Here is a 26,868-nt window from a genome sequence, read left to right on the forward strand (position 1 = left end):
AGCTTTTTCACACCCAATTCAAAGAGATGAAACTCTTGCTGTCCTTGTACGAAACAGTGTGGGCTGGGTGGGGGAGGAAGCCAAAAAATGAGAAATAGATTGCTTTCACAAGTGGCAAAAGACGAAGCTAAAAAATAATAGTTACATATGTGTTTTTAAAACATAATGACTCAGTTAACTGACAACAGCTGGAAAGACTGGATTCAAATAATTTTCTCTCCAATGTCAATTTCTGATGAATACTTAAGAATAAATTATGCAAGCTAATGATAGTTGCAGAAGCGTGACTTGTATTTAAGAGAGCTACTGCTTGGACATCAGAGGTAGGAAACCAGTGCTCTGAAATATTAGGTACATGACTGCTTTGTGTTAACAACTGTAAAGTCCAATTCTGCAAACCCTAAGCCATGTGAGAGTGGAACTACTCTCCTGAACACAATATATTTTATGAGTATAGCAATATATATTTAACATGCATAATTATCAGAGCCTTTATCTATGTTATAATTTTAAATGTTAGATCTCCATTTTGGTTTTAAACAGCTGAAATATACAGTGAAAAAGCGTGCATATCTTGGGGCAGAAATAATGTTTGTGTTTTACTGCAATAAAAATAGATTTTTTTTCCTTTTATATCTGTAGCTTCATGAGCTTTCATTAAAAAAAATCCAAATCCTGTTTGTCAAAGATAGTTTTAAACTTTCTTTTTTAAAATCTATTCAGAAAACCCTATGCCACATAAAATAGAACACATTAAAGAAAGTCAGTCTTTCTCTTTTCCTTTCCCTCCCTCTCTTTTTTTTTTTTTTTTTAAATAAGTAAATTAAAATATGTGTGCTGTGTAAGAACGTGTGCTGAAGTTTCATGTTTCAGGTAATCTTCTTTAAAATAATGGGAGTCTAGATTGCATCAGTTAGTTTAAGAACTGCTATGCTATTGGTAGGGACAAAATGGGATTAGAGCCAAAATTTGACTGTGTTACTGCCAAAGTCTGTATCAGATTTAAGACACATGCTTCTGCAAGCTTCCATGAAGGCTGTGAAAAAAGTTTTAATACAGAGTTGGATTACAGCTCTCAAGCTCAAAACATTGGCCATTACACTACCATCTTAAAAGGCTGCTGTAACACGGAGCACAGAATAGAGCAGATTTCTTACATTTTCTGGACCACAGATGGATTTTGAATGCCTTCTTGTATCTTGATGAAAGATATATTAACTTCATTAACTGGAATCCATACCCGATCACTTGTGAGCGTGTATGTGTATATATACAGATACATACCTATTTAAATCCTTACCATGATTTTCTTTCAAGTGTATCTAAAATCTTCTCTAAGAAATGACATTCTCTAGATGAGCTTACAATTGTTTTGAGCAGTAAAGAGCCAGATATTTACTCTCGTATGTTGGAATCCTTTGTGAGTTTATAAGAGAAATTCTGGAAGCTTTTCTTTTCTGTATTGCTGATAGAGAAATGCATTTCAAAACAGACGCCTCTAGCTGTATGATGACAACTGCGTAGTAACCTGTGGATTTTAACAATCAGAATGTACAAACCGTGGGCAACTGTGAATATTTTCATAGTTTCTTTCCTACATCTGCTGCAAGGATCTGACTATGAGAATGGATCTGTGAAGGTAGGTAACCTTTATTTACTGTCAATCTTAATAATTCAAATTGCCAGAATTACATACATTTAACGTGCAAAGTGGTGGTCTTTTTGCTGTTTTGGTGTTTACATTTATTTTGTGATGGTTTAGTTGCACAGATGTTTAGTAGCCATAGAGGAAAGGAGAATCTATAAAGAAATTAAATCCATATTTGCTGTTTCATATTTTGTGTCTTTTTTACTAGTTATTATTAAGTACTTTCTGTATACTTTCTTCTTAAGTTAAATTTCTAGTGTCAGTTATGCAAAATAAAAGCAAAATCTAAACAAAAATGCAAGTCAGAGCATTTAGAATACTTCTTAAATACACTTTTGAATTTCAGGTATTTAAAATTGCAGGAATTAGTATCCTGGTATTGAAAATTTTCCTCTAAAAACACGTGTTCATCAGTTGTTCACTTGTTTCCAGAAAACAAGAGAAATGTTTTTCTTTGTTTTATTAGGAGATGTTATCCAGGACTTTAAAATAAACAGCAACTAGTAATAATAGAGCATGTATTGCCTGGGAATTAACCTTTCTTCTGAATATAACACATGCAACAAAATTTAAGCTGAAGCCTCACCTTGAGAGTAGGATTTCTCAGATCTGACTTTCTGCGACAATGTGAGAACATCCAGGACAACCATTTAGAAAAATCAGAACAAAAACTGGAACAAATTTCTACATGTGCAGTGTGTCCAAAAATGATTAATTCAGTGTGTGGTCCAGAACAAATTATTTGTTTTTCACTAACAGAGCAAAACAAGCTAATACTTTTGTTTTCAGTTAAGAAAAACCTCCCGCTTGCAAGAGATGACCACACACTAGTCTGTGAACTGCACTGCATGTTGACCTGTGTTTTAGAAAAGAAATACTAAAAGTTCTGCGGTTAATTGCCGACTGCTGTTGCCAGCACAAGAGTTAGCAGTAGTGAGCGATGTGTGCCTCAGGATGACTAATGACTAACCCCTTTGCCTGCTCACCATTCACAAGCTTTTAATTTACAACCTCAGCAATCAGTGCTTTGAAGGCAGTAGGACCAGAGTAATCAGGCTTGTATACATCACCTTTATGAACTGCATGACAAATCACTGGTTTCTTACATGTAGGAGTCACTTTATTTAAATCAGAAATTGCTTTCTACTATAGCACACTAACCACTGTATAATTGGCAGTGGTGAGAATTCTGTCCTCACATGGGACACAAGTTTGTTCAGCATAATAGTAAACCACTAGTTAGTCTTTTAATTAAATTTTGAAACCATATCCACTTTGCCTAGAAAAAATCCAAGAGCTCTTCTTGCTAATTTAAACAGCTTTATAGATTATTCACTGTGATAGTATTGTCCATCCAACACATGTATATCTGTAATTGTTTCCATTCTAATTTGGTTACCACTCTCAAGAAGCCAGCCTAGCCACATAGTACTGTATATAATAACAAATCACTGTTAGTTTCCAAGACTGACCTGAAGGTATTGTGTAGATCACACTAAACAGGGCTGTGTTTCACATGCACTGGCCGCTGACTGCTACAAGGAAAAGACTCGTTTCCCACTTGTTCTGGCTCTTTTTAAGCTGTTGATTATTTTAATTTTAATGTTTTACCTAGTATGTTAGACTTCTGGGTTGTTTTAGCATGTATGACCTGTGGGCTTTTGTGTGTGTACGTATGTGTATATACCCCACAAAAAGTCCTTCATGTTACAGTGTTTAATGGTACACAGGTTTATGACTATTCTTACTGATTGGCACCTTATATTGAGTTTGCAGAACACAGAAAGGATGTATTGCATTCATCTACCATGCTTTGTTCTTTTAAAGATCTTTAAGATCAAAGTCAGGGTGCAGGTAATATGCAATTAATGAGACCCAAGAAGGGTTAACCACCAGCAACCTGCTCTCCTACAGTTATATGAGTTCAAGTAGCTGAGCTCTGCCCAGGACACATGAAGTTTTAAACCTGTTGATGGTTAAACCATCAGGTGGTGTCAGTGTAGTATCATGCGATAGAGTTTCAGGGGGGGCTAAGGATTTAAATACTCTCTTATGCCCCTTCTGCAAATATCCTAATTAATGCCATGAACATGAAAAAGCTTATGTACAAGCTGCTGTGATTCAGCAAGTATTGTGTTGTGCTTGGCTTTTCCCAACCCTTCACAAATGCCATCCTCTTCTGGGTAGAGGAGTTCCTTTCCTCCCATGTGCACACCAAGGCTGGTTGTCCCTTGCCTGCCAGGCCCATCTCCTCCTTCCTCTCTCCATTCCTGACCTGTTCCAGTCCCAGCATTTGAAAAGTGTTCCCTCACATCCAGGACTCAGGGTCTCAAGTTCCCTACTGGGCTCCTGTTTGTGCTCTCCATGTGCCGCTCTCAGTCCCGCTGACTTCCTCCTGGGTGGGGATGTCCTGCTTCTCCCTCAGACCCTCAGGAGGTCTGTCCCAGTTCCTCAGAGACAGCCTTACTGGACCCTTTTGCTTTCCAGTCCTGTCTGACCATGGTCCCCCCTTCCCTCCTCCATCCCTAGCTTGTTGCTTTGACTCTGTGGTCAGGACTTCCCAGCTTTCCTTTTCCTTTTCCTGACCCCCATTTCTAGTTCTGGTCTCCCCAGATGCTCTCAGCCTCCTCGGCCAGGTCTTGCCCTCTTCCATCGGTGTTCATCTCCCTCCCCTTCTGCAGGCAAATCTGGCAGCTTCCTTTCCCTGGTTGCCCAACCCCTGTGGCTGAGGAAGGGCAGGCCCCCAGCTCTCAGCCCCATGGGCTGGACCTGCAGTAGCCTGCACCCATGTCCTGCTCCACTCCTGGGTGGAGCGGGGTCAGCACAGGCCCCAGCTGGCTGCTAAACCCTGGCACATCTCTGCTGTTGTTCTCAGAGGTTTTTATGTTTGGGTGGATTTTTGCAGAGAAAGCAGCAGACACATCTGGGCCAACAAAGGTCCCTCAGGTGTCAAAACTTCACATCTGTGATCCACAGTGGGGATATGCCAGACATTTGCAAAGACGAGGCTGCCAGAAAATGTTTTTGCACAGATAAAGAAGGAGCTTCATCCTCAACTGCGGTCAAACCACTTTGACAGAGAAAGCAAAAAATTATTCAAATCGTTTTGAGGCAGGCATCTGGCATGGAAGGTTTCAGCCTGAACATCTGACGTCTGGCGATGTTAAAAGCAACTGGAAAATAATGTCATGATGGGAAGCGGTGGGCAGCCTCAGACTGGGACCGTGCAGGTGTCAGGCAGGGCTCCGGAGCTGAACTCACGTCAAGGCTGGCAGCAAGCCCTCTGCCTTGCATGCCAGTTGCTTGGTTCAGGATCCAGCCTGACATACAAAGTCCTCATTGAACAATTAGATTTCCACATGGATTTTCTGAAGACTTAGCATTATTATTAATTTTTTTTTCATCAGGAAATGCTTTAAAAATTCCTTGTTGAAGTTTTGTCCTGACAGTCTCTTACGTTTTGGAAGCCCTCAGCTAGGGAACCACAAACTTTGCTGTCTCTTTTCCTGTCTCTCCCCCACACATTTTTCCTCTCCTAGAGAAATGACAGACATAGGCTACTTTTTCCAGAATTTTAAAATTAGATGCAAAAAGCTATGTCCTATATTCATCAGAGCCGAGGTGATTTTTTTGCCAAGAAAAGCCAATGATCTGTCAGAGCTGCTCCTGCCTTCCAACACTAAAACTGCCTCTCTAATGAGGCTGCAAGGTCTTGATCTCTGAGAATTTGAGTCTCATTGCTCCCTGCCCTATTCTGCCTCTTAACGTTATTAATAAAGTGTTAGGGGGAAGGCAAGAGGAAGGCACAACTGGTAATGCCCAAGTTATAACAGACTCTCAGCCTTTTCTTCTTGCAGGAGTCTTCTCCCCATGGTAAACCCTCGTTTGGTTCATTAGAGAGAAACCCACAGCTCATAGGCCTGAGGAGTATCATTGAACTAGAAATCTACTTTCTGATCACAAGACCGAGGGATTAGTTATGCTTATCCCTGGAGGTAAACGTGGCTGCTCTCTGTTATGTGCACTCCTTTTCCACAGCTAAACCTTTTTTACTTCTGCGCTAAACATCAATACAGCCTTGAGTGGTCATTTTTGCTCTAACAGATCTTCCTAGATTCAACAATCTCGTATTGCCACTGTGAGCTGGACAGAGGGTGGAAGCCACTTTCCAAACACAGCTGGTGCAGAATCCTTGTCTGCTGGTGAGAGTGAAACAGCACTTCCCCATGATCCTCATGCCCTGGACCACCTAAGTGGAGAAAGCTTTGCCCTGGGAAGGCATGGAAATACCGGAAAGCCATCACACTGTGAGCGGAAGGAATCAGGAAGCTCTTTGCATCTCTCCTTTCCTAGAGCCAGCTGCAGTCTGTCTGTCCGTACAACCGAAACAGACAGAGCTCTGCAAAGAAACCTAAGCAGCAGAGCTGGACATAAGCTTTTGTCTCTGACAAAACTGTTTTTCAGTTGTCTCTGACTGACACTGTTTTTCAGATAGATCTACACAGCTCTCTAATAGCTGCTTGCAAATGTTGCTCAGTTCTAGAAAAGAGAGATTCTAACAAATTTTCTATCTATCTCATGAGTTATCTTCCTCAAAGACAACTCCTGGAAGTACAGCAAGCTGCTCAACAGCTACAAAAAGCAACTCTAAAGTTTGTTGGAAACAATTTCTCTGTTTAAACTGGGCTTTTCATCCTCACATCCAGTTTCCTTTCAAAGTTAGCAAACTCTTTTAAATAAATATTATGAAATTGTGGTTTTCAGAAGCGTTTTATTATCCCAGCTTTGTCACTGCTGCTTTTAATTCTCTGTGATTACCATCTCTGGTAAGTACAATGAGCCAAAAACGTGTGAAAATGTACTTGCCACATTCCTGCAGAAATGATCTTCTGTGGTTTTCCTTCAGGAGTGGGATGCTATCAGGGAGGTTGTCAGGAAAGCCAATTTGTTCTGACTTATCTGCTGCTGCCTTGACAAGGTACAGCGAAGGATAAGAGAACAATTCTGTATTGTTGCCATGCCACAGGGCATCTGTCCTTGGCTCTTATCAATTTGGAAAGGAAACTACTAACACACTGCTACTTTATCAAGAGCAGTTCTCACTCATGAGAAACGGCAAAAAAAATCCCTCCCAGCTGCTGTTCCAGTCCTGTCCATCTCAGCTAGGATTTTAATGTCTGAGGATAGAGCAGAGCTCTGAAAAGTACATCAGGCTGTTCAGATTAATCAGATGCAGCATTTGAGAAATCCATTCCGTTAATCAGCTGTTTGAAATGAAGACAGCGCTAATTAAAGTTTGACATCAGTCGTGGCTCACATCTGAAACTCTGTGAAACCAAAAGAAGGCAGGTTCAGAGGGCAGTGGAGCAACTTTCTGTTAATTTGTGGTCACAAGGCAACCAAAAGCAATCAGCTCAGGCTCAGTGAGTGTTTCTTGTTTCTGCCTTCTGTAGCCTACTTGTGCTTTCTCCCTCACAGGCATTTGCATTGTTTCTAACCACTGATGTGGTGGTACTGATGCAGGCTCCCACAGGAGGCAAACAGAGAAATATGTTGCTTGAAAATGGAAAAAAAAAGCCTGGTGCAAACTCTGGCTGGCGAGACCTCTGCTGTTGTGTCTGCAAATTTTGTTCTGATCACTGCTGTGCCTACTCCAAACTAGAGCTGAGTAAGGTTCACTTGTGTCTTATCTCCTGTGGACACTATATCAGTATTTGGGAAAAATAAATAAGGTACAGTTGTTGTAGGTGATAACTCATTTATTCCTATTCCCATAAAAACCCCTATACAGTAGTTTTTATAGTTATTACTAAAGGACTGGGATGTGTGTTTCTTTTAGACCTTTTTCTCAGGGCAAGTAAGTCCAGTTACAAAACTGGCCATTGCTGTTTCTTGGGCTTGGCTTTGAGATGTAGTCCCAGGCTTTGCTGGGGGGAAAAAAATGACCCACAATATTTTGCTGCAGGGAAGTAAACTCAATATGATACCTTTCCTAAAGAAACTCTTATTCCTTAGGAATTCCTTAATCCTCCCACTATGGGCCAGTCCCTTATCTACTTCTCTGCCTGCTCCCTACCTCTCCAGCATGTTTTGGAAGTCTTCACAATCCTTGTTGGGATTTGGGGAACGGGGACAAAATGCTACGTGCCCCCACTACATCTGCAGAGACCCCATTTGCCCATGGGAAGACCAAGCAGAATTTGCTCTTTTTTTGATGTCCTGAAAGAGCTGTATATGGGCTTCTGTATCAATGAACAGAAGAACATGAGCAGGGTATTTTAGTTTGCTTGCATTAAGAAATATTCAGCTTCCTGAAGGACATCTGCATATTTTTTTCTGTTTTCCCCCAGATGTGACTCAGTGTGTGACCACTCAGCTAGTGGTAGAATACCATCCAGGGTCCTTGCCACTTCAGCAAAGTCATGCTGAGTACAACAGATGAGCAGTTGAACACATGGGATTTGGCAATCCAGTGCAGGCGCCACATGGGTTTGGAAAGGGGTGACTGCTCTCCTTATTATCAGATGTCAGGATGGCTTTGTCTGAGCCATGCTTTCTGATGGGAAGCATGCTGGGTTAGTTTTGAGAATTCATTGTCATTGACTGCAGCGTGGTCACTATTTGTGTGCAGCTGGGGAGGGAATTCTATTTGAGTCAGGTTGAATCACAAAAAGTTTGCATCATGTTACTGTATCATATGTCATGCTGCACGTAGAGAATGTGCCATACAAACAGGCAAAACTTTTCACTTTAATTAGCAATGTGACTCAGAAACCATGTTAGGATACTTTCCTGAACTGATAGGGAAATATTACTTAGGAAAAATTACAATTCCAGGAAAATGTGTGCATGTGATTGGGGTAACATAAGTTCATTCAGTATTGGCAATGGCTTTGCTTTGTGAAGTGACATTTTGAAACTCGGCCATCCAATTGGCTAGTCACCCTTCCAAAACATTTATTAAAGTGTCTTGGGGCAAACCCAGAAACCAATGAAAGCACTAACTGAAGTAACCTTCATCACATTAAAAAATATTTTCAAGTATTAAAAGAATACATAGTCATCTGATTTCATTCAGGTCTCTGTTACTGAGCCATTCCAAAACCACTGCCCAAACCCCAGTGACCCCCAGAGAATGGACAAAAAGCAAAAGAAAGTGACTATAGTCTGGACACACTCTTTGTAAACACACATAATATGCTATTTTTGATATGTGTGCCCTGTCACAGCATTAGACTAGCACCTAACATTGTGTATGATGAAGTACGTGCTACATAATGTTTCTAGCTGTGCTCTGTACTGATCATCACGGCTGCCTGAACAGATTGCAGCAATGCAAGATGATATGAACAAGCATGTAAGTAGAGGCTCAGAAAATGTACTGTAAGACTCCCAAAGCTGTCAATAGCATTTTGGATATATCAATGAGTTACCACCCTGGACATTTATGACAATCCATCTGCGTCCATTCACTGACCAAACAAATATACTTTGAGTGATCACTGTAGGAGGAACCTAAAGGTAAACTCTCAATGTAGATGACTAGGCTTGAACAGGAAGAAACTCCATACCATAGTAGAACTACTCTTTTCTTCCATCTGCTCGTCCGGCTTTTCCATCACTGCTGACAAAATGATGCACAGTGAATGTTGTTACCTCCAAAAACACACTTCAGCTGCTCTGAGGATGTTTCCCATAGAAGCCAAAAGACCTAGCTGTGGGAAGAAAAATTTGTTTAATGACAGTTGTAGGTGATTCACAAAATATTTGCTAGCAGGAAAAAAAACTTCCTCATTTTGGTGGGTCATCTAGCTGCCTAAAAGTATACAGTTGTGAGAGGTATTTTGATAAAATATTATCAGTCTCTGATTGCTTTGGACATTAAAAAGAATATGAAATATTCTGAGATTTATGCTTTCACAAAAATTGTATACAATTCTGATGTTTTCAGTTCTTTGCTTTGAATATTTTGGTTCATTCAAACCAAGAATACAGCAACCAAAATGTCTCATCTCTGAGGATTTTCATGCTAAAGTGCAAGAAGTCTGATCTGTTTGCTGTAGCAGCACAAAAGATCTATTCTAGTTCAAAAGGCCATTCAAAATATAAACCAGCTGTTTTCTTGAAGTCATAGGGTAGCTAATATGATTTACTTATGAAAACATATTCATTTTCAGCTAAAGTAGAAGCTGTTTTATCACTACCTTGACCACTAAGTTTAGGAAACGCGTAAGTCAGTCCCCTGTCTTTGCTGGAAGTAAGGCTGGAGCCCAAGGGGACAGACTCCCAAAAAAGGGAGTCTGGAGGGAACTTTTTACCACACTGAACATCAGAGGTGGAGCAGTCTAGAAGTTGCTTCTCCTCCAGTTTTGGGTCTTGGTCAGATGATGTACTGACAAGGTTTTAGCAAAAGAGGCCCTCAAACATCACATCTGTATCAGTGAGAAATGTGACAGTCTCAGATAAATGTCTCCCTGTCAGCCCCCTGCCCCCTCATACAACACCTGCTCAAACTATTAGTTTTACCATTTTACATTCCTCCCAAACCCACAATTAACGTATCTGTCAGTCCTTCTTTCTGTGCTCTGGCAATTCTCTGCTGCCATTCTTACAGGATGGGGCTCTATGCAGTTTCTCTTTCAGCAGCCATGACACACAGGACTTCAGGATGAAGTGGTGGGATCACATAGTCACCCTTTCCTGAGAGGATGCACGGGCAAGGCCAACACTCTTTAACTCCAGAGGCAGATGGGAGAGGTTTCACCTAGGCTGTGGGTGGGGGAAGCAAAAGATTTTTTTTCCTGTGTCTGCTCTTCAGTCCTTGAGCCTTTTCTGGGCAAGCAGGCACTGATGAGGGTAGAGAGGAGACCTTCAGACTTTCTACTCAGAATACCATTTCCTCCTCCACAGGCACAGCAGGAGTAGCTGTCTGGGCATTACAGCCAGGCGATGCACGTCTGGCACATGCATATTTTTCCTGGTGAGAGTTATATGGAGTCTCTCTTCGATGCAGTTGCAGAAAACGCTGTAGTAGTGGGCACAGCTGAAAATATTAGCAGGCAAATCAAGGCATCAATTTTCTGAGGGGGCTTTGGAAAACAAAAAGTGCTGCCCTGGTACTTTGCCTCCAAGCCCCAAAACCCCAGCTTCTTTGACTATCATATGTCTGATGCAACCCTAGGGTTTCTCAACTGTAACACAGTCCTCACAAATTTTATATTCAGGGAAAGAATGTTGAGGCCATTTTCAACCTCTTTAAGAAGAAATTCAGCCCAGTTGCATATTTTTTGCGGTATACTTGGACAATACAGCTGTATGCTTTCAATACAATTCTCAGAGGAGAAAGCACCCTTTTAAAAAAGTGACAGCTGGAAAACTGCCTCACAGGACCTAAACCTGTCCCCACCATAAGCAGCATGTCCCTCCAGGTTATTAATGCTGTAACTGTGATGATCAAGTGAACGTTCAGCCTGGATAGGGCAGTGCACTGAGCGAGCCTACAGTTTTTTCTAAGTATTAGGAAAGATTCAAGTATTTGTTTAAGCAGTCACCATTTGAAGGTGCAACGAAATACTGCATGCTCCTGAAACTTCATCCATGCTTCTGATAATGATGGCAAAGCCTGTAATAGTCACTGAAAAATCCCATGACAAGCCCATCTGTTTCAGAGCACAATATTAGTAGGCAGTCAAAATATCTCATTGTTTTGTCTCTCTGTGGCCATGTTCACTATAATTAAAAATAGCTTATTTGTGCACTAATAATGCATAGATAGATAATCATGCTTCCAGAGGGGATACAGTCAGGGATGGGACTTCATATATCAGAACTTCATAGCTGACAAAGAATCAAAATTCTGATTTTATTGGAGCTGTTGAAAAGTAGATGTTCTTTCTCTCCTCACAAATGAAGTACAACGGTGATGATAAAATTAGTGCAAACTAGTTTGTGTCAGACATGTGGTAGAGTCTGACGCCTCATGCTAGATGTTTATAGGGTAATACAGTTGCTTTTGATAAGGCAGCAAGTCGCTCCTGCGAGCCTGATATTTTCAAGCTGCAGAATATTCTCTCACTATTTTATTACCCGTTATGCAACACCCCAAGGATACAAGATGCTGTATTATAGACCATATTTGTTATGATAAAATTTGGCAATGGTTAAGCCCCTGATATCTCAAAATCATGGCACCTCGCTCTGAGCAATAATTTCTGTGTTTCCTTGGTATTCCCTTTGGATGAATGCCTTCCTCCATTTTCTCCTCTTTTACTTTGGTTGTAGACACCAGGTTGTCTCTTTATTTCGTGTTTGTACCTGACCCCATACTCCTAAGAGCCACAATAATGCTAAAAATACTACTGATAATGATGAAAATCCTCAAAAGGAGCTCCTTTTACTGCAGAGACTCCACACAAAGTTGTCGTCCTTACCAGGAAAATGGTCGAACAAGAGACCTTCAGACACCATGTGGGTCTTTGTGTTGGCCTCACAATGGCAGGAGCTGCACTGTTTTCCTGCCAAGAGAGAACAAAGCTTTTCCACAGGAACTCCTTTGCAGTTCCCTGGCCACATCAGCTCACAGTCTGTGTGCTGTGAGACACAGCATGTCTGGGCAACCATCCCATGGCTTTGGGGCTGGGAATGAAGTGCTTTCTTCTGTCCAGGCAGCTTCCAGTGCAGCTTTCAGCCAGTCCCAGGTCCTTCAGACCTTGGTGGAGTTGCACTTCCTGGTTCTTTATCTTTGTGTACCTGAGAAAAACTGATTGCAGTCCCTCATAAATTGCTTGTGCGTTGGATAAGGACAGGGGATTTAATCTCGTTTGACTGCTCTCTGTTGAGTGGGATTCAGGTCACCTAACTACAGCTGAGCTAGTGACTTGCTGACTCCTTCAGTGTCAATGGAGAGGAAGAAGAAGTTTGGAGGCACAGTCTATCCAACAGACTTTAGAATGAGATGAACATGCACCCAATGGACCTATTTTTCCCCATTAACTATACCAGGAGTCTCGATAACTAGTTCATATTCAGTCAGGTGAATGACCCACAGGATCATATTTTTTTTTCTTTTTAATGATCGTGGGATGGCAGGGAGATGTAGGCACTGTGTCTCTGCAAGATGAGCCCATAACTATGCAATTTTTTGCTGTGAGGGTGGTGAGACACTGGAACAGGTTACCCAGAGAAGCTGTAGATTCCCCCTCCCTGGAAGTGTTCAAGGCCAGGTTGGATGGGGCTTTGAGCAGCCTGGTCTAGTGGAAGGTGTCCCTGCCCATGGCAGGGGGAGTGGAACTAGATGATCTTTAAGGTCCCTTCCAACCCAAACCATTCTATGATGGATCTATGATCAGCTCATACGCTGTCGTAAAAACACCTTAGGGAATGCACCACGGAAGAGAAGGAGGTTATTTTCAGGTGGAGCATGCATAGCAGCAAAGGTCCTTGGTATTCTCATGTGCCGATGAAACGTCTACCTAGTAGATGGTTTGAGTCACGTTCTGAGAATAGCCTTTGGGCAGCACTGGAATGGGGGGAGTTCAGCTTCGGGTTGCATCAAGTCTTTGTCTTCTACATGACTTCTCTTGAAGTGAATGCAGCTGCTACTGCTGCATTAAGCACACAACACTCACATAAAGGTTCAAAATGTCCTCACATGCTGTTGGTACTCTTTGTTGATGTCCATGTGCCCTCACTTTGCGATGAAACTTTCCCTCTAGACTGGTTAATTTTGAAAGATTTAGTACGAACTTAGCTTAAATCTGTTTGGCCATGTTTGTGATACAATGGCATTAAGAGAATCATCACTCTGTGTTATGCAGCTACAGCCTGCTTTCCCTGGCAAGATAAAGCTGTTACCTTCTTTTTATTGCTTAACCGCTGAGATGATGGATCATAAAACAGTGCAAGGTTATTGAGAGGTTCCTTAATCATTTGTCCTGGCCCTGGACACAGTGATAATGTTGAAGATTTCCATTGGTATTTATGCAGCACTTGCCACAATAGTATCTGTGACCCTAACTCAGAAAAACATTCCTTTTCAGAAGAGCTCTTACGTGTGTTTAGTTTTAAGCAGAGGTTTATGTCCCACTGTGGATAAGGACTGCGAGTCTGGGACTTAAGGAAAGTAGTCATCTCTGTAAGCTTTCAGGATGTATTTCCCAGGTCTGTGGGTGTGTGTGCTTGAGTACAGAGTGAAATGCAAGCAGGACTTTCCTCTGATTGAGCAAAATATGGATTTTGATCAACCTTTATTTTTGCGTTCTCATGTACACAAAATATTATTCACCTTGCGTCTGTTTTCTTAAATAAAAATACTGATAGTTACTGATGGCCTTGAAAAGAATTAATTTTAGGACCTAGGCATGTGTTTGTGCTATAGGTCCTCAAATAAATTTAGGACTTTTGTGGGCATTTCTTTTACTATTGTATTCTACACATCTTTCCTCCATTGTTCAAAATACCTCTAGGAGATCCTGAAACACAGCATTAATGCAAAGATGATATGTGTCAGGCTGGAAAGAGTGGCACATGTGAAAAAAGGGGTTCTGCAAACATGGTTTCTGCTGACTCACTCAGACATCAGTTTGAATAGGGTAGGGTATTTTTCTTAGGCAAGAAACCTAGGAGCTTGTCAAGCATGGAGAAAAAGTGGAAACTGCTGAGCCGCAGCACCTGATGGGAGATTGTCAATACTAATTCTGAAGAAGGGGCCCAGTCTGAACAGCGCAGACTATGTGTGGGATTGTGCATCCATATGACATGATGCATAAGCCAAATATTTGACTAGCATAAATCAATGAGTTAATGAACTCAGTGTATGATTTAAGGCAGCATCCAAGGTGGGAAAGGCCACTGAACATACCACTGCTTTTTCTCTTGTTCCTTTCCAATGCTAACTACTTCTAGGGTTTTTCTGGCATCTGAGATAGGAAGACAGATAGGCCATTATGGTTTCTTTTGGAAGGACAAAAGTTGTAATCATCCAAAAATCACAATGTTAACCCAGGTTATCATTTCCTGATGTCAATGATGTTGCTCATAGCCCAAACAGAGGAAAACAGATATTCCTCTTTGAGTTGAAGAATAGTTTTGGAACATATGAGAGGTCAGTGTTATGAAAAACACAGAGCTTCATTTAAATATGAATCTGATTTTTATCTCTAAGTATCTCTAAGGGATCCGTTCCTAGGTAAGATACTTAGAAAAATTATATTAAAAGCAGCAGTAAGCTGAAGAAATAAGAATGAACTACTTAAACCTACTACTTTGACATTTGTTATCGATGAGTTCTATGCAAACATTTATTGTAGGCAATAGCATTATGCGTTTGGTTGACTACAGGGTGTGCATTTACGAATACTGAAAGTTTAGGTTATTTGGAGCTTTCCAGTGATATGGCTCCACAGGTAGCTTGTTCATTTTGGGAGCATGTAAAGGACATTGCCCTGTCCCTTTGCCAAAGGCTCCTTCTCTGTTTTCTTTCTCAAGCCTTCATGTGTATTTTAAACTTTCTGGGACCAGAGATCATAACTTTGCTACCTATGTGAACCACACCAAGCGCAGTGAATTCCTGCTCCACATCAAGGTTGCAGCCATTACAACCAACAACCACCATGGTGGTGATGGCTCACCCCAGCTGACTACTAAAATCTGGGCCAACGTAAGGGAAGTGGAATGAGGGCACGGCAGGGAGAAAAATGGATGTTCCTTTGCACCAGGAGGCTGAACAGCTCAGCCTGAGGTAGGTCTCATTAGACTCCCACCTGTCAGAATATGGGAAAAGGAGTTAAAATAAACAACATAAAAGCACAGTGGGATCCAAGCAGTAGAAGAAGATGAGAGCAGAGTGGAGAATGGGAAGGGAACCTGTAAGTAAGAACTGTAGTTATCAGAGAAAGCCTAAAAAAGGGAGGTAGGGGTATTTGAAAAATGGGAAATAGGATGTGCAGATGACTACAGTCAGGAGAAACAGACAGACAGTCGCTCTGTTCCTCTTGATTTCTGTGAGGAGCTGGGTCTCCCAAAAATGTCAGTGAAGGTTTGACCACTCTGTACTCTTCCCCCTGCTCTGTGGCTGAGTGGGGATCTCCCCTCCTGTTCAAATGCTGATTTTAATTGCTGTCCCACTCGATATCACTGTGAGAGGGGATAAAGTCCTTGACCATCACATGAGGGATAGTTTTGGGATGCTGTCGAACATAACACCTCCCTCCAGTTTCACATTTTGAAACATTTATTCAACTTTCTGTGCAAAGCTGCACTGTTCTAAGTGGGGCTTTTCAGTCAACCAAAGTATGTTCATCCATATCTATACAGGGCTTGAATTTAAACTGCAGTACATGAAAGAAGTCTCCACATCTGTGTGGTGCTAGCAGCCCTATGGCACATCATCTGTGGTATTATATGAGACCATAAGGTTTGTGTTTTCATTTGATGCTGTCCTTTTCAAAATAGGATGACCAGAAATGAATGCTTCAGAAAGATTTTGTGACCACACACTATTCAGTGCTACTGTGCTGCAGCAAGAGAGTGCCCAACTGAAGCTGTTCCACCTGCGGTGTCCGAGGCTGTAGGGCTGTGCCCTGCTCATGGGGCTGATGCACCCTCCACATTCTTTTCATTTTTTAAGCTTTTAGTTTTGAATGCTTTGAAGTTGTGATAGCTATGAGGGGCATCCTTCTAGATGCTGAACACTCTGTGCTCTAGCAAGTGTTTAAAAGAACGTTTTAGGTGAGAGTATTGTAGTAGTCTCAAAGGAGTCAAAACAAACACATAAGGTGGTATTCACTGTTCCTGTTTTGGCACTTAGGTAGATTGGAACAAAATGAGGTACTTCTCTTCAGATGTTTTATATGCCAGATAGCTGTGGTGAGATTTGTTTGACCAAAGATCCACCACACGAATACCTCCTGTGATCTGGTGAGCCTGGGCTTGCTGGGCAGCCAGCAGGAAGACTTTCAAGGTGATTTCAAATGAAACATGCTCTAAAAGTGTCTATATTTCTCTGTCTTGGCTATAGAGGGAGCTGAGAGTGACTAACTTACAGACAAAACAGATGTCCACACTGTAAAAACCTACAACTATCTGGGATTCAGCCCTCCCTTAAAATCTAGCAGTGCCTTCTGCTCACTATCTTGCCTAGTGTCAGCAATGCTCAGAGGGAGAGTCTGCACTTCATCTCAATGCTGTTGTTGTTACGGGAAAGGGAATCAGGAAATTCTTTCCTAGATAGGGATTCCTGGGAAGAAGTTATAAAATCAGCTATAAAATCTGCTCCCTTCAGGAAGTCAAATATAAGAAGGAAGACAATTATTCTGGCATTGTGCTAGTAGGCAACTGGCAATCCCGTCAAACTGCAGAGCTTGGATAGGTGTTAGGAAACATGGAGAGAGTAGAGGCAACAGATTCACTTCAGGGTTGAACAGCCCAGGCAACACTGAGCAGAGATGGAGTTGACAGAGAAGCAATAACTCAGTTCCAAGGGCTCTGTGTCAGTTTTGGATAATCATGGTTTAGTTAATTAGGATATATTTCTGATGACTGCATAGGGAATTCTGTAATGAGCACCGCTCCTTCCATTTCCTTTGACCGTACTCCTCCAGTTTCCAATGTATGAAAAACAATAAAAGAAAAGAAGGAACAACCTGCACACATAGGCACACTTTGTCAACACCACTGCGATGCATGAATATCAGAGGTACATCTTTTTAATTACCACATTTCAAAACCTATTGCAGATGCATTTTTTGGGTATGTAAATTACTTCTACTACTTGTTCCTATTTCTATACAATACTAATTATGAAGGCATAAAGTCAGTTCATTTCAGTGTATTCAGTCCACATTAAGGAACTTGTATGGCTTTAAAAATACAGGAATCCTTAAAGCAGTACAAATTCTTGCTTTAGATAAGCCCAGAGATCTTCTCTTACCACAAGGAGGCATGTATACTTTTTCTGTTCTCTTTGATCTTAGGTTTAAAACTTATTTTTCTCATATAATAATCATTAATAAAACCTCTTGATATTTAAGCAAAAGAAATGGAAAAGCTAGTCCCAAACTACTGATCCTTATAAGAAGTGCAGGGATATGTCTTCTAATTTACAGAATACCATCATCTCATGTTACAGGTTTGCTGTAATGTCACTCTAGTTTAGAAGTCTTGGATGCTGATTCAGCTAGAACATCTTTTTACTGTAAAGAGAGAGAAAAAATTCTTTTTAATGGTTAACAGATTTCAATTTTAATACTGTTGGTCCCGTTACCACACCAATGCTGGTCCTATACTTACATGTTTTGTAGGGTCAAGGAGAAAGTTTGTGAATGGGAGTGAATATAAGCTGCAGTTTGTAGAACAAATGAGTCTTGATGCATTGACCTCAAGCTGAATTTCAGCTTTCCTACATCAGCAAGATTCTGGGTAGCTTGTTTGTATAACTGTCTTGAAATTCAGATACTGGCGCTAAGTATTCGCATTCCTTCTGACCTATTTGTCCATAAGTATTGATGGGCTTTCCAGTTTTCACCACATACGAAATGTATGAGAAATCATTCACCTATGAAAACCAGCCATCTCTATAATGAAACACGGCAGCTTGTTCGAGCACAATATAATGTTCTGTATGGGCATACCAAGAAGAGCAAATAACTTATTCTGAGTTAACTACACAGGGGATTTTATCTCAGTGGAAGGTAATTACCCAAAAATGAACTTGGCCTGTATTTACAGGCTAACATCTGTATCATTGCAAAATAAATGCCACAGATGTTTTAATAACAAATAACAGATGCCGTCAGTGCCTGGGTTTCAGATCTCATCTAAAAATGTTCCTCTGACAGGTGACCCTTTCCCCTATCCCTTCCCCAGTCTTATACCAAGCACTCGCTTGCTACCAGTTCAGACTGCAGGCTGCTACACACCCCACTGCCAGCTTCCTATATTTCAGCTTTGCCTTTAAGGACTGCCGTTTTATTTACGAGAGCTGGCAGTACAGCCCTTCATTTGCGAGTCAAAAAAGTACAGTCAACTGCATGACCAGAGAGTACAACAGAGAGCACCAGCCCAGCGCAACGCAGCCATTTACAAAGATAACCTTTTACTTGGGTTGGAGGCAATAGTTTTCAGCAGATCGGTGAGTCAGTGGAAATAAATGCTCAATGCCTTGATAAAGGCACAAACACAGATGTTGGAAAGCAGCAGCCAAAGAAACCAGTACTGTTATGGGGTGCTGTGCAATATTAAGTTTCTCTAAACAGGTATGTTTTAAGTGAATAATGACTTTAAACTGATGGGGTAGGCCTTTGTAGGGAGTGTTCTGTGGGAGTGGAGAATGGTCACGTACATCATGCAAGTGGAAAATGCAATGACTGTGCTAACGTTGCTGCGCAGCCACAGCGCTGAGGCTGGACGGAGGCCGCTTTGGCTGACTTGGCCATGACCCAAACAGTAGTCGGGATGGGAAATGGCAGATGCATCCTTCACTTTGCAGGACGTTGAACATTGTGTTTGCCCGATGTGTGGATGGGCCCTCGTACTTAGGGCAGTTCCAGTTGTATCACCTGCCCCTGCAGTGATGTCTTGTGGTTGGCACCAGAGTTTCAGCACCTGAGGTGGCTTGCTGCAAAGGCACATGGGTTGTGCTCACCAGCTGAACTCATTCAGGTTGTCTGTAAGGGTGACCCGGGACTCATGCTGGCATGGCTGGCCAGTTCAGGCTCAGCAGCGATGTGATCAGTGTCTGCCAGGTTCCCTGGGGAGCCAGGATACAGGGAGTACAGCCTGCATTTGTCAAATAGCTGTAGTGGCTGTGATGGAAAGGGTGAGGAAGTGGGCATCTCCTCTTCCCAATTTATAGGGGCACAAATCCTGCAGTTCAGTCTGGCGCCAGGCACTGTCACAGCCCAGGACATCTCTGTGTGCTCCTGTTTTCCCAGGTATTCTCAGCGGTCCTCAGTAATGTGCTGCCTTTTTGTACAAGTGCTCCACGTGCTGCATTGGGGACAGGCTGTAAAGGTACTGGCTTTCTGACTTTCCCCTTCCCTTCCAGAGGACATCTCTGTCAGCATTGGAGCGGTCAGAACAGCAGATCAGGAGAGCATCCAGCCTGGAAGAGCTGCTTCGCATCACTCACTCTGAGGACTGGAAGCTGTGGAAATGCAGGCTAAAACTCAAGAGTCTGGCCAATTTAGACTCTCGCTCTGCATCACATCGCTCCACCAGATTTGCTGCTGCTTTCTATGATATCGATACACTGAAAGGTAGGTGCAGGTTTGCAGTGGAATGGTCTCACCTTCAGGACCACTGACTCTGAACCAGTAAAGGGTTAAGTACCAGGGATTTCCTGGAAAACACCCATACTGGAAACAACAGGGCATTCGTGGAAAATTACTTTGTATGGAAATATGTCAGGCAATAGCCTGAGTTTGCCTCCCTGTTTTGTGGCCAAATCAGGCTTATTGTTCTCTGTATACTCTCCAAAGAGAGAATGTATTATGTATGGATTTGTCAGCCCACAGAAAGGAGGGGAAGTCAACGTGCAGAGAACAGGTTGGAATGAGTGGCCAAGGGGCTGGCCAGAAACATTGGGCTAAAGCTCAGAATTCACTTGCAGGCAGAAACAAATGAGCTTTCCTGCAGGCATAGAATCCCATTTTTTATTAGGTGTGGTCTGACATAAGGCACTGTATCAGCAGCAATGTCTGTGTGGTAATTGCAGAGGAAGGAGGTATTGCCCTAATCCCAATCTATTTGAAGAAGTCTCTCCGGAGAGAAGTAGATCTTGAAAGAACCAACCATCACCTGAATGTGGGGAATCACAATCTATTCCCTCACTTGGAGCAAAAATGAATACTATTCCTTGCAGGTGAGAGACTTGAGAGGCATTATATATTCATTGACGTAAAATAAAGGATCAGTTACTATACTTTGGTCTAGCAAATGGATATCCTACAGCAAAACTACACTGTAGCTTAACAAAGGACAGACTGAGCTATTCTTTTTTGTTCAGTCTGTACCCTGAAGTGATATGATCATATCACTTTCCTTTTGGGAAATCGGATATTGCTGATCCTGTTCCAATACCACTTTTGCAATAACTACAGCCACATTTGCACACCATTACTCAGCTAAATTGTGGCTGAGCAAAGGCCTTAATTTGCTTCTCTGAGCCACAGCACAGAAATACAGACATAAGTGCCAGTCTGAAAAGGGTTTTCATATGAAGACATGGTTTTAAAGTTCTCATAGAAATTTTGTACAGAAAAAAATAATCCAATATATATTGGTTGAACAATTAAGAGGACTTTAATTAATGATACACATTTTGTTTGCTCACCTTTAGAAGTCTCAGAGTTCATAGAGCTGTTATTAGAAGTAGTACCTAGTGTCAAATGCTGTAATTCTCTATTCTCTATTTAGTGGGCACCAGCATTTCTGAAAAGTTAAAATATTCCTTTTGTCAATACAGCAAGACAACAGAGGATGTTGTCAAGTGTTACTGAGGTAGTACATATTGCAATGGGCTTTTTTCAATGGCAGAATAATGTAACTGTTCAGGTAATAAAGTCAGATGACTGTAGTCATACAGATATAGTTTTCTTATAATTGCTTGGAACAGCTCTTAGGTCATTTCCTACTTTTCCTTCAAAAGTCTAACTCTAGACAGAGCGATGTCAGCTTTCTCATTCAAAGTCAAACCACTGAAACTGAAGTTAAAAAAAGCCTATTGGGTCATCTTCTCCATTCTTCCATCCAAAGTGGAATTACCCCAGGACAGAAACTGCTTTTGTTCTAATATGTTAATATGTTCAAGGTACTAAAGCTCCTTTTAAAAAAAACAAGCCTATAAACATGTATTTCTTTCCCACACCCTTTCCAGTCATTAAGCATTGATCTTTTTGCCAAGGGCATCTGTTTTGTTTTAATACAGTGTTTTGACAAGAAGGCTGGGTCAAGGCTCCTCATTGTTTCACTGCTAGACCATCTTTCACAGCACCCCAAACTCCAGCAGGGCAAATTCAGGACTTTGTTCCTCCTTTCCAGAGATTTAACAATGAATCCACTGAAAGCTCGTGTTACCTCATCTAACCACAGCCTCCCCCAAGCAGCTCAGCTCACCTAGGACTGCAGCGCTTTCAAGCTGGAGTCTGTATCGGAGCCAAATTTCTCAGCAGATGCCCTGCACTTGCTCATGGAAAAGACCAGGGTGACCACGGTGCTTCTGAACAAAATTTGACACCCACTTCTTTGACCATCCCTTCCTATAACAGCCCTTCTGCTAAAGAAGTGGTTAATAAAGTGAGGATGTGTGCAGCTGGAAAGGTCATCACCGCTTACACTCATTGAAGTGACATCTGAAGTGATTACATGCACATACCTTAATGAGTTTGGCAAACACTTTATTTTCTATTTTAAGGCCTAGGATTGGATTGCTGTTTTGATAGACTGACGTCGCTCTAGAAAATTCTGTTGATTTTAGTGATTCTTCTCTTAATTTATGCTGGAAAATCAGAATCCGAACCCCAAGCTCTTATTTCTTGCACTTTTTGCATGACTGGAAAATGGAGTGAATCAACCCTTGGCAAGCACTTTGCAGGAATAAAAAAACTGATTTAAATATACACAATCAGTTAAAAAAAATAAAAATAATAAAAGGAAAGTCAGGTAGGGAAGAGAGAAATAAATGCTCGTCTGAAGAAAAGTATAGCATCTAGATTAAAAGTCTTCCAGAATTTTTTTTTCCAGAACTTCCCTGTAAACATATGCATCGCTTGCACAATCATAGGGAGGTGGACAGCACTGAAAGACAGAGCAATTTTCTTAACAGTATAGAAGTTGCTTTTGATCGTTCAGAAACCTGCTGGAGGGAGGCAGACAGGAAAAATGTTTTTTGTAATTTTCAGAAGGACTTAAAGCATAAGCATTGATGAGTCTCGAGTAATTCCATAAATTGAATCAGGTAAGTAAAGCCAAAAGAAGCAGGGCCACCCCTTAACAATACTCGAGATAATATTATGTAAATGCCGATGTTTTCTCCCTCTGGTTCAGTCAGTTAATGCATTACTCCTCACAGTCAGAATTTGACAGATCAGTCTAAAATAAATTACTAGCAGACAACAATTCAGTATTTGGAAGATGTCACGGTGTTTTGAATAGACAAATCATGCTTGAATTCATATTCCTGTTATTCAGACTCAAACCTCCTGAGGGTACTGAGGTGTGAGACTGTTTGTCTTGGATTTCATTAGACATTTTGGAAACGGTGCTTGCTGGCTGACATCCAGTAGGAGTATTAATACCCTCTGACCAGAATCTGTTAATCGTTAATGTGCTTTTGCAGTCAGGCCCAGGCTCTACCAAGTCTGCAGTGGGGAAGAGAGGATAAAATGACAGTAAGGAGGTCTACACTGGAGAAAAGGAGAACAGGGTGTGGGTCAGGTTTGTCAGACAGAGGGCGTGGAGCTGACTCTTGGCTAGGGGAAATCAATGCAGCTCTACTTAACCCACTGGAATTAATGGAGATTTTGGTCATCCGCATGGAAAGCTAAAGGCGTATAAATGCAACGACCTCTCTGCCAGTGCAGCTGGTGTAAGTTATGGGATAATTTTGCACTCAGACTCTCTCTGGTCCTTAGATCGATCCAAGTAAGTGCAAATGGCCTGCCAGCACTTCATTTTCATTTATATAATGATTCTGCCTCACTAATCAGAGGTTTAACTTTGTCATGATTGCTCAGAAAAATGGTGTTTTCTCCAGTCATAGATGAGGAATGGCAAAAGACTCAATGCGTGCCAAGGGAAACCTGTGTGGAAGTTGCCAAGGAGCTGGGTACAACAACCAACAAATTCTTCAAGCCTCCCTGTGTGAACGTGTTCAGATGTGGAGGCTGCTGCAACGAGGAGAGTCTGAGCTGCATGAATACAAGTACAACTTATGTGTCCAAAACGGTAAATGAAGCTATTCATTTGCTTTCTTTTACCCTGGCTCTCCAAGAAGGGAGGGGAAAGAGGATGTTTGGTTTCTGAGATCCTGTTATGAAAGATCTGTCTGCACTAATCATAACAAACAGAAGAATTAATTTTTTATCTATATGTGGAGTGAATGCAGGCATGTGAGATAACTTTTTACATTGATGTTGCCTTATTAAGAATAGCTACATATGCATAGAGATGGAAAATCAGGCCCTGAGAAAGTGACTGCAGGCTCACGTGATGTTAAGGAGTTTAATCTTTCATTAATGTATTGTTACCTGGACCTGGGACCTCTTGAGTGTATTGGCTCACAGGAATCCTCTGCACCAAAGGTTTAAGAGAGACTCTGGGAAATTATGTTGTGTGAGGCTAGGAGTCCAGGAGCTGCATTTTCAAAATTGCTATCAGTGCCGAAAAGGATGGATAATAATTTTGGATATGCAGTTTTGCAAGCCTAAAAAGGGGACATTTTCAATGTGAGAGGACAGATGCTTTCAATTTGAATGCCTCAGGATCTGAATGTCCCAAATCACAGGTCACTTTGGAAAAGAAATGCTTAAACCAGTAGCCACTTACTGCTTAGGTGCAACAGGTGACAAATACCTGAGTTTCAATGACCAGTGTCAAAAAGTGAGCATAAAGAGAATACACAGAGAGCTTCTTTCTGTAGACTCCCTCTAGTGTCTACGGACAGAGATACCTTGCTCCAGCGGGTGACTGAGCAGAGTTCCAAGTTTAGTACTCTCTATCAGCTCTACAGACGAAACCATCTGTGTTCATGTCTACAGAAGGAGCACAGAAGACTGGTCCTGCTTGATTAAACTTCACCTTGTGCATTGCTACCTATAGTTGACAAAACCTTTTGACTTGGAGTAATATATTAAATTCTAGTTATGAAAAAGACTTTTATTTAAATCAGAAGATCAAGGACAGCTGTTCTAAAAAGGACATTGAAGTCCTCATGGGGAGCAGGTCCGATTCACTTCTGTATTTGTTTCAGGTTTGTTGGAATGTAATTCCAGTATGCCTGGTTGTACTGGAATATAGCTGGAGTAAAATAAATCAGGGCCCATCCTTCTTGCGTCAATGTTCATTAATTGCTTTCATTCCACACCAGGAGAAAGCTGTTATGAGCTGCTGGCCACACACAAAAGACATCCGATCAGCTCAGGGAGCTAGGTCGGGCTAAAAAGTATTTATTTATTTATGTGTTTTTGGAGCAGAAGTTCATAAGTTTGTTGAAAAACTGCGGTTTTGCAGAGTATAACATTCCTTTAGCGTCCTTCAAAATAAAGATTCCCTTAAAAGCCTCCAGATAAATTCCACGCCTCGATACACCGCCATCAGTCCAGATTTACTCCTCAAAAATGAATGGAATTACTCCCATATTAGTGAGAGTATTTATTTTTCCTTGGTATAAAATATCCACTGAAGGGTATTTATGCCACCTGATGTTAGACACTGTGACACCTAAATTTAAATGTCTAAGCAGTCAGGTTTAGGAATACTTCTCAGTCCCTGCATGTGGATGCAGAATTAAGCCAAGACACACTGGCACACGAAGATGTACCCTATGTTTTGGTTTCCATGGGAAGGAAGCTGGCTTGGGGGGGCAGACGGTGTGTGGGTCACTTCAACAGCTCCTGCATGTAGCTGCCCAAGGAGCAAGGGCTTCCACAAGGCTACTCAGAGATCACTCTAGACAATTTGGATGCACTGAAGGTAGGCTGCTTGGTTCCTTAGGTTCCTGCTATAGCCAAGAGAGAGATGCTTCCAGGATGATGCCCTGCAGGAACCCAACCGAAGTGCAATGAACTCCTCTATTTACTCTTGTTTCTTCCCTCTCTGCGGAGGCCGTGGGGGTTAAGTTAGGCCCCTAAAGATGCATACTGTGACTATACCCTAGGACAGTTAAATAGCTGTCTTCATAAGTGGTTGAGAATCAATTGCTGTCTACCAGTACCTGAAAGGAGGTTGTAGTGAGAAGGGTGTTAGTCTCTTCTCTGAGGTAATAAGCGATAGGACAAGAGGAAACAGCCTCAAGTTGTGCCAGGGGAGGTTTAGATTGGGTATCAGGAAAAAATTTCTTCACAGAAAGGGTTATCAAGCAATGGAACAGGCTGCCCAGGGAAGTGGTGGAGTCACCATCCCTGGAGGTATTTAAAAGACGAGTAGATGTGGTGCTTAGGGATACTGTTTAGTGGTGGACTTGGCAGTGTTAGGTTAATGCTTGGACTCGATGATCTTAAAGGTCCTTTCCAACCAAAATGATTCTATAATTCTATGATTCTATACAATTGAGAACAAATTTCCAACACCTATATCTTTTTCATTTGGCCCTTGCATCCAGAAGAGGCATTTGAGTGTGTTTGCAAATAATTTTGAATGATCTTGGGTGTTTAATAGCTGGTAATACAGCACTGGGACCAGCATTTTGGCAAGTTCTGACCTTGGTGGGCATTGTTTACTCTTCAAAACTCTCAGTGCCCACCCCCTCACTTATACCTATGGTAACTATCTCTAGAAAAGAGCAACAGTGGGGAAACTGGTGGCAAAGGATAAGAGGTTTTGATTTGAAACTCCAAATAGTAACTGTATAAAGGAAACTGAAAAATAAATGTTATTTATTTCACCCACCTAGCTCTTTGAGATCTCAGTTCCCTTGACAAGTGTTCCTGAGCCTGTGCCAATCAAAATTGCCAATCACACAGGCTGTAAATGTCTGTCAAATACCCAGCGTCACCAGTACACCATCATACGAAGATCTGTTCAGTACCCGGAAGAAGATGGGTAAGCTCCCTCATTTACAAAATCCTACACATGTTGTGCAGTCCGAAGTATTTTGTTCAGGTTTTGTCCAAAAATTATTTTGTTCAGGTTTGGTCATTACAATGGTGCCTTCACTTTCTGTTATCCCAACGTTTTTTCCAAATAATTTGATTATCACTCAGGGTTTCAAAGCTTCAACTAAACCTGGTGAATGGACACCAGAATGGTGTGAATGGGTGAATGGACCACCTAATTATAAGTGAACAGACACCAGAATCCAACAAACAGCAGGCTAGGCTAGTTCAGCAGGATCTGGAGTCGTTAAGACACTTAGGTGCCTAAGTGGGGACTCAAAGTGCGCATATTAGCCCTACAGTCCACTGGGGCTATTTGGGTATTTGACTTTTTCAACCTGACATGACCAACTCTGCTTGCACATTTTTTAGCCAGGGCACACAGAGTCCTGTGCTTAAGCTAAAGCCCTC

General features: G+C 41.7%; 1 protein-coding gene across 4 annotated transcripts in view; it reads left to right on the forward strand.

Annotated features, from left to right (window-relative positions):
- Nucleotides 1–1,049: 1,049 nt before the first annotated feature.
- Nucleotides 1,050–26,868, forward strand: part of VEGFD (vascular endothelial growth factor D) — a 31,550-nt gene continuing 5,731 nt past the window's right edge. Inside the window, exons 1-5 of one of the 4 annotated variants that reach the window (XM_068395459.1) lie at nucleotides 1,050–1,258; nucleotides 1,473–1,639; nucleotides 19,692–19,902; nucleotides 23,400–23,590; nucleotides 26,256–26,404. In XM_068395459.1, the coding sequence (XP_068251560.1) occupies nucleotides 1,550–1,639; nucleotides 19,692–19,902; nucleotides 23,400–23,590; nucleotides 26,256–26,404 (641 nt within the window). In that variant the 5' untranslated portion in view covers nucleotides 1,050–1,258; nucleotides 1,473–1,549. Of the gene's footprint in view, nucleotides 1,640–18,844; nucleotides 18,901–19,691; nucleotides 19,903–23,399; nucleotides 23,591–26,255; nucleotides 26,405–26,868 lie in introns of those variants that run through there. The other 3 variants (XM_068395460.1, XM_068395458.1, XM_068395461.1) reach the window with 3 other exon arrangements.

The sequence above is a fragment of the Nyctibius grandis genome, chromosome 2 (assembly GCF_013368605.1).
Source record: "Nyctibius grandis isolate bNycGra1 chromosome 2, bNycGra1.pri, whole genome shotgun sequence".
NCBI lineage: Eukaryota > Metazoa > Chordata > Aves > Nyctibiiformes > Nyctibiidae > Nyctibius > Nyctibius grandis.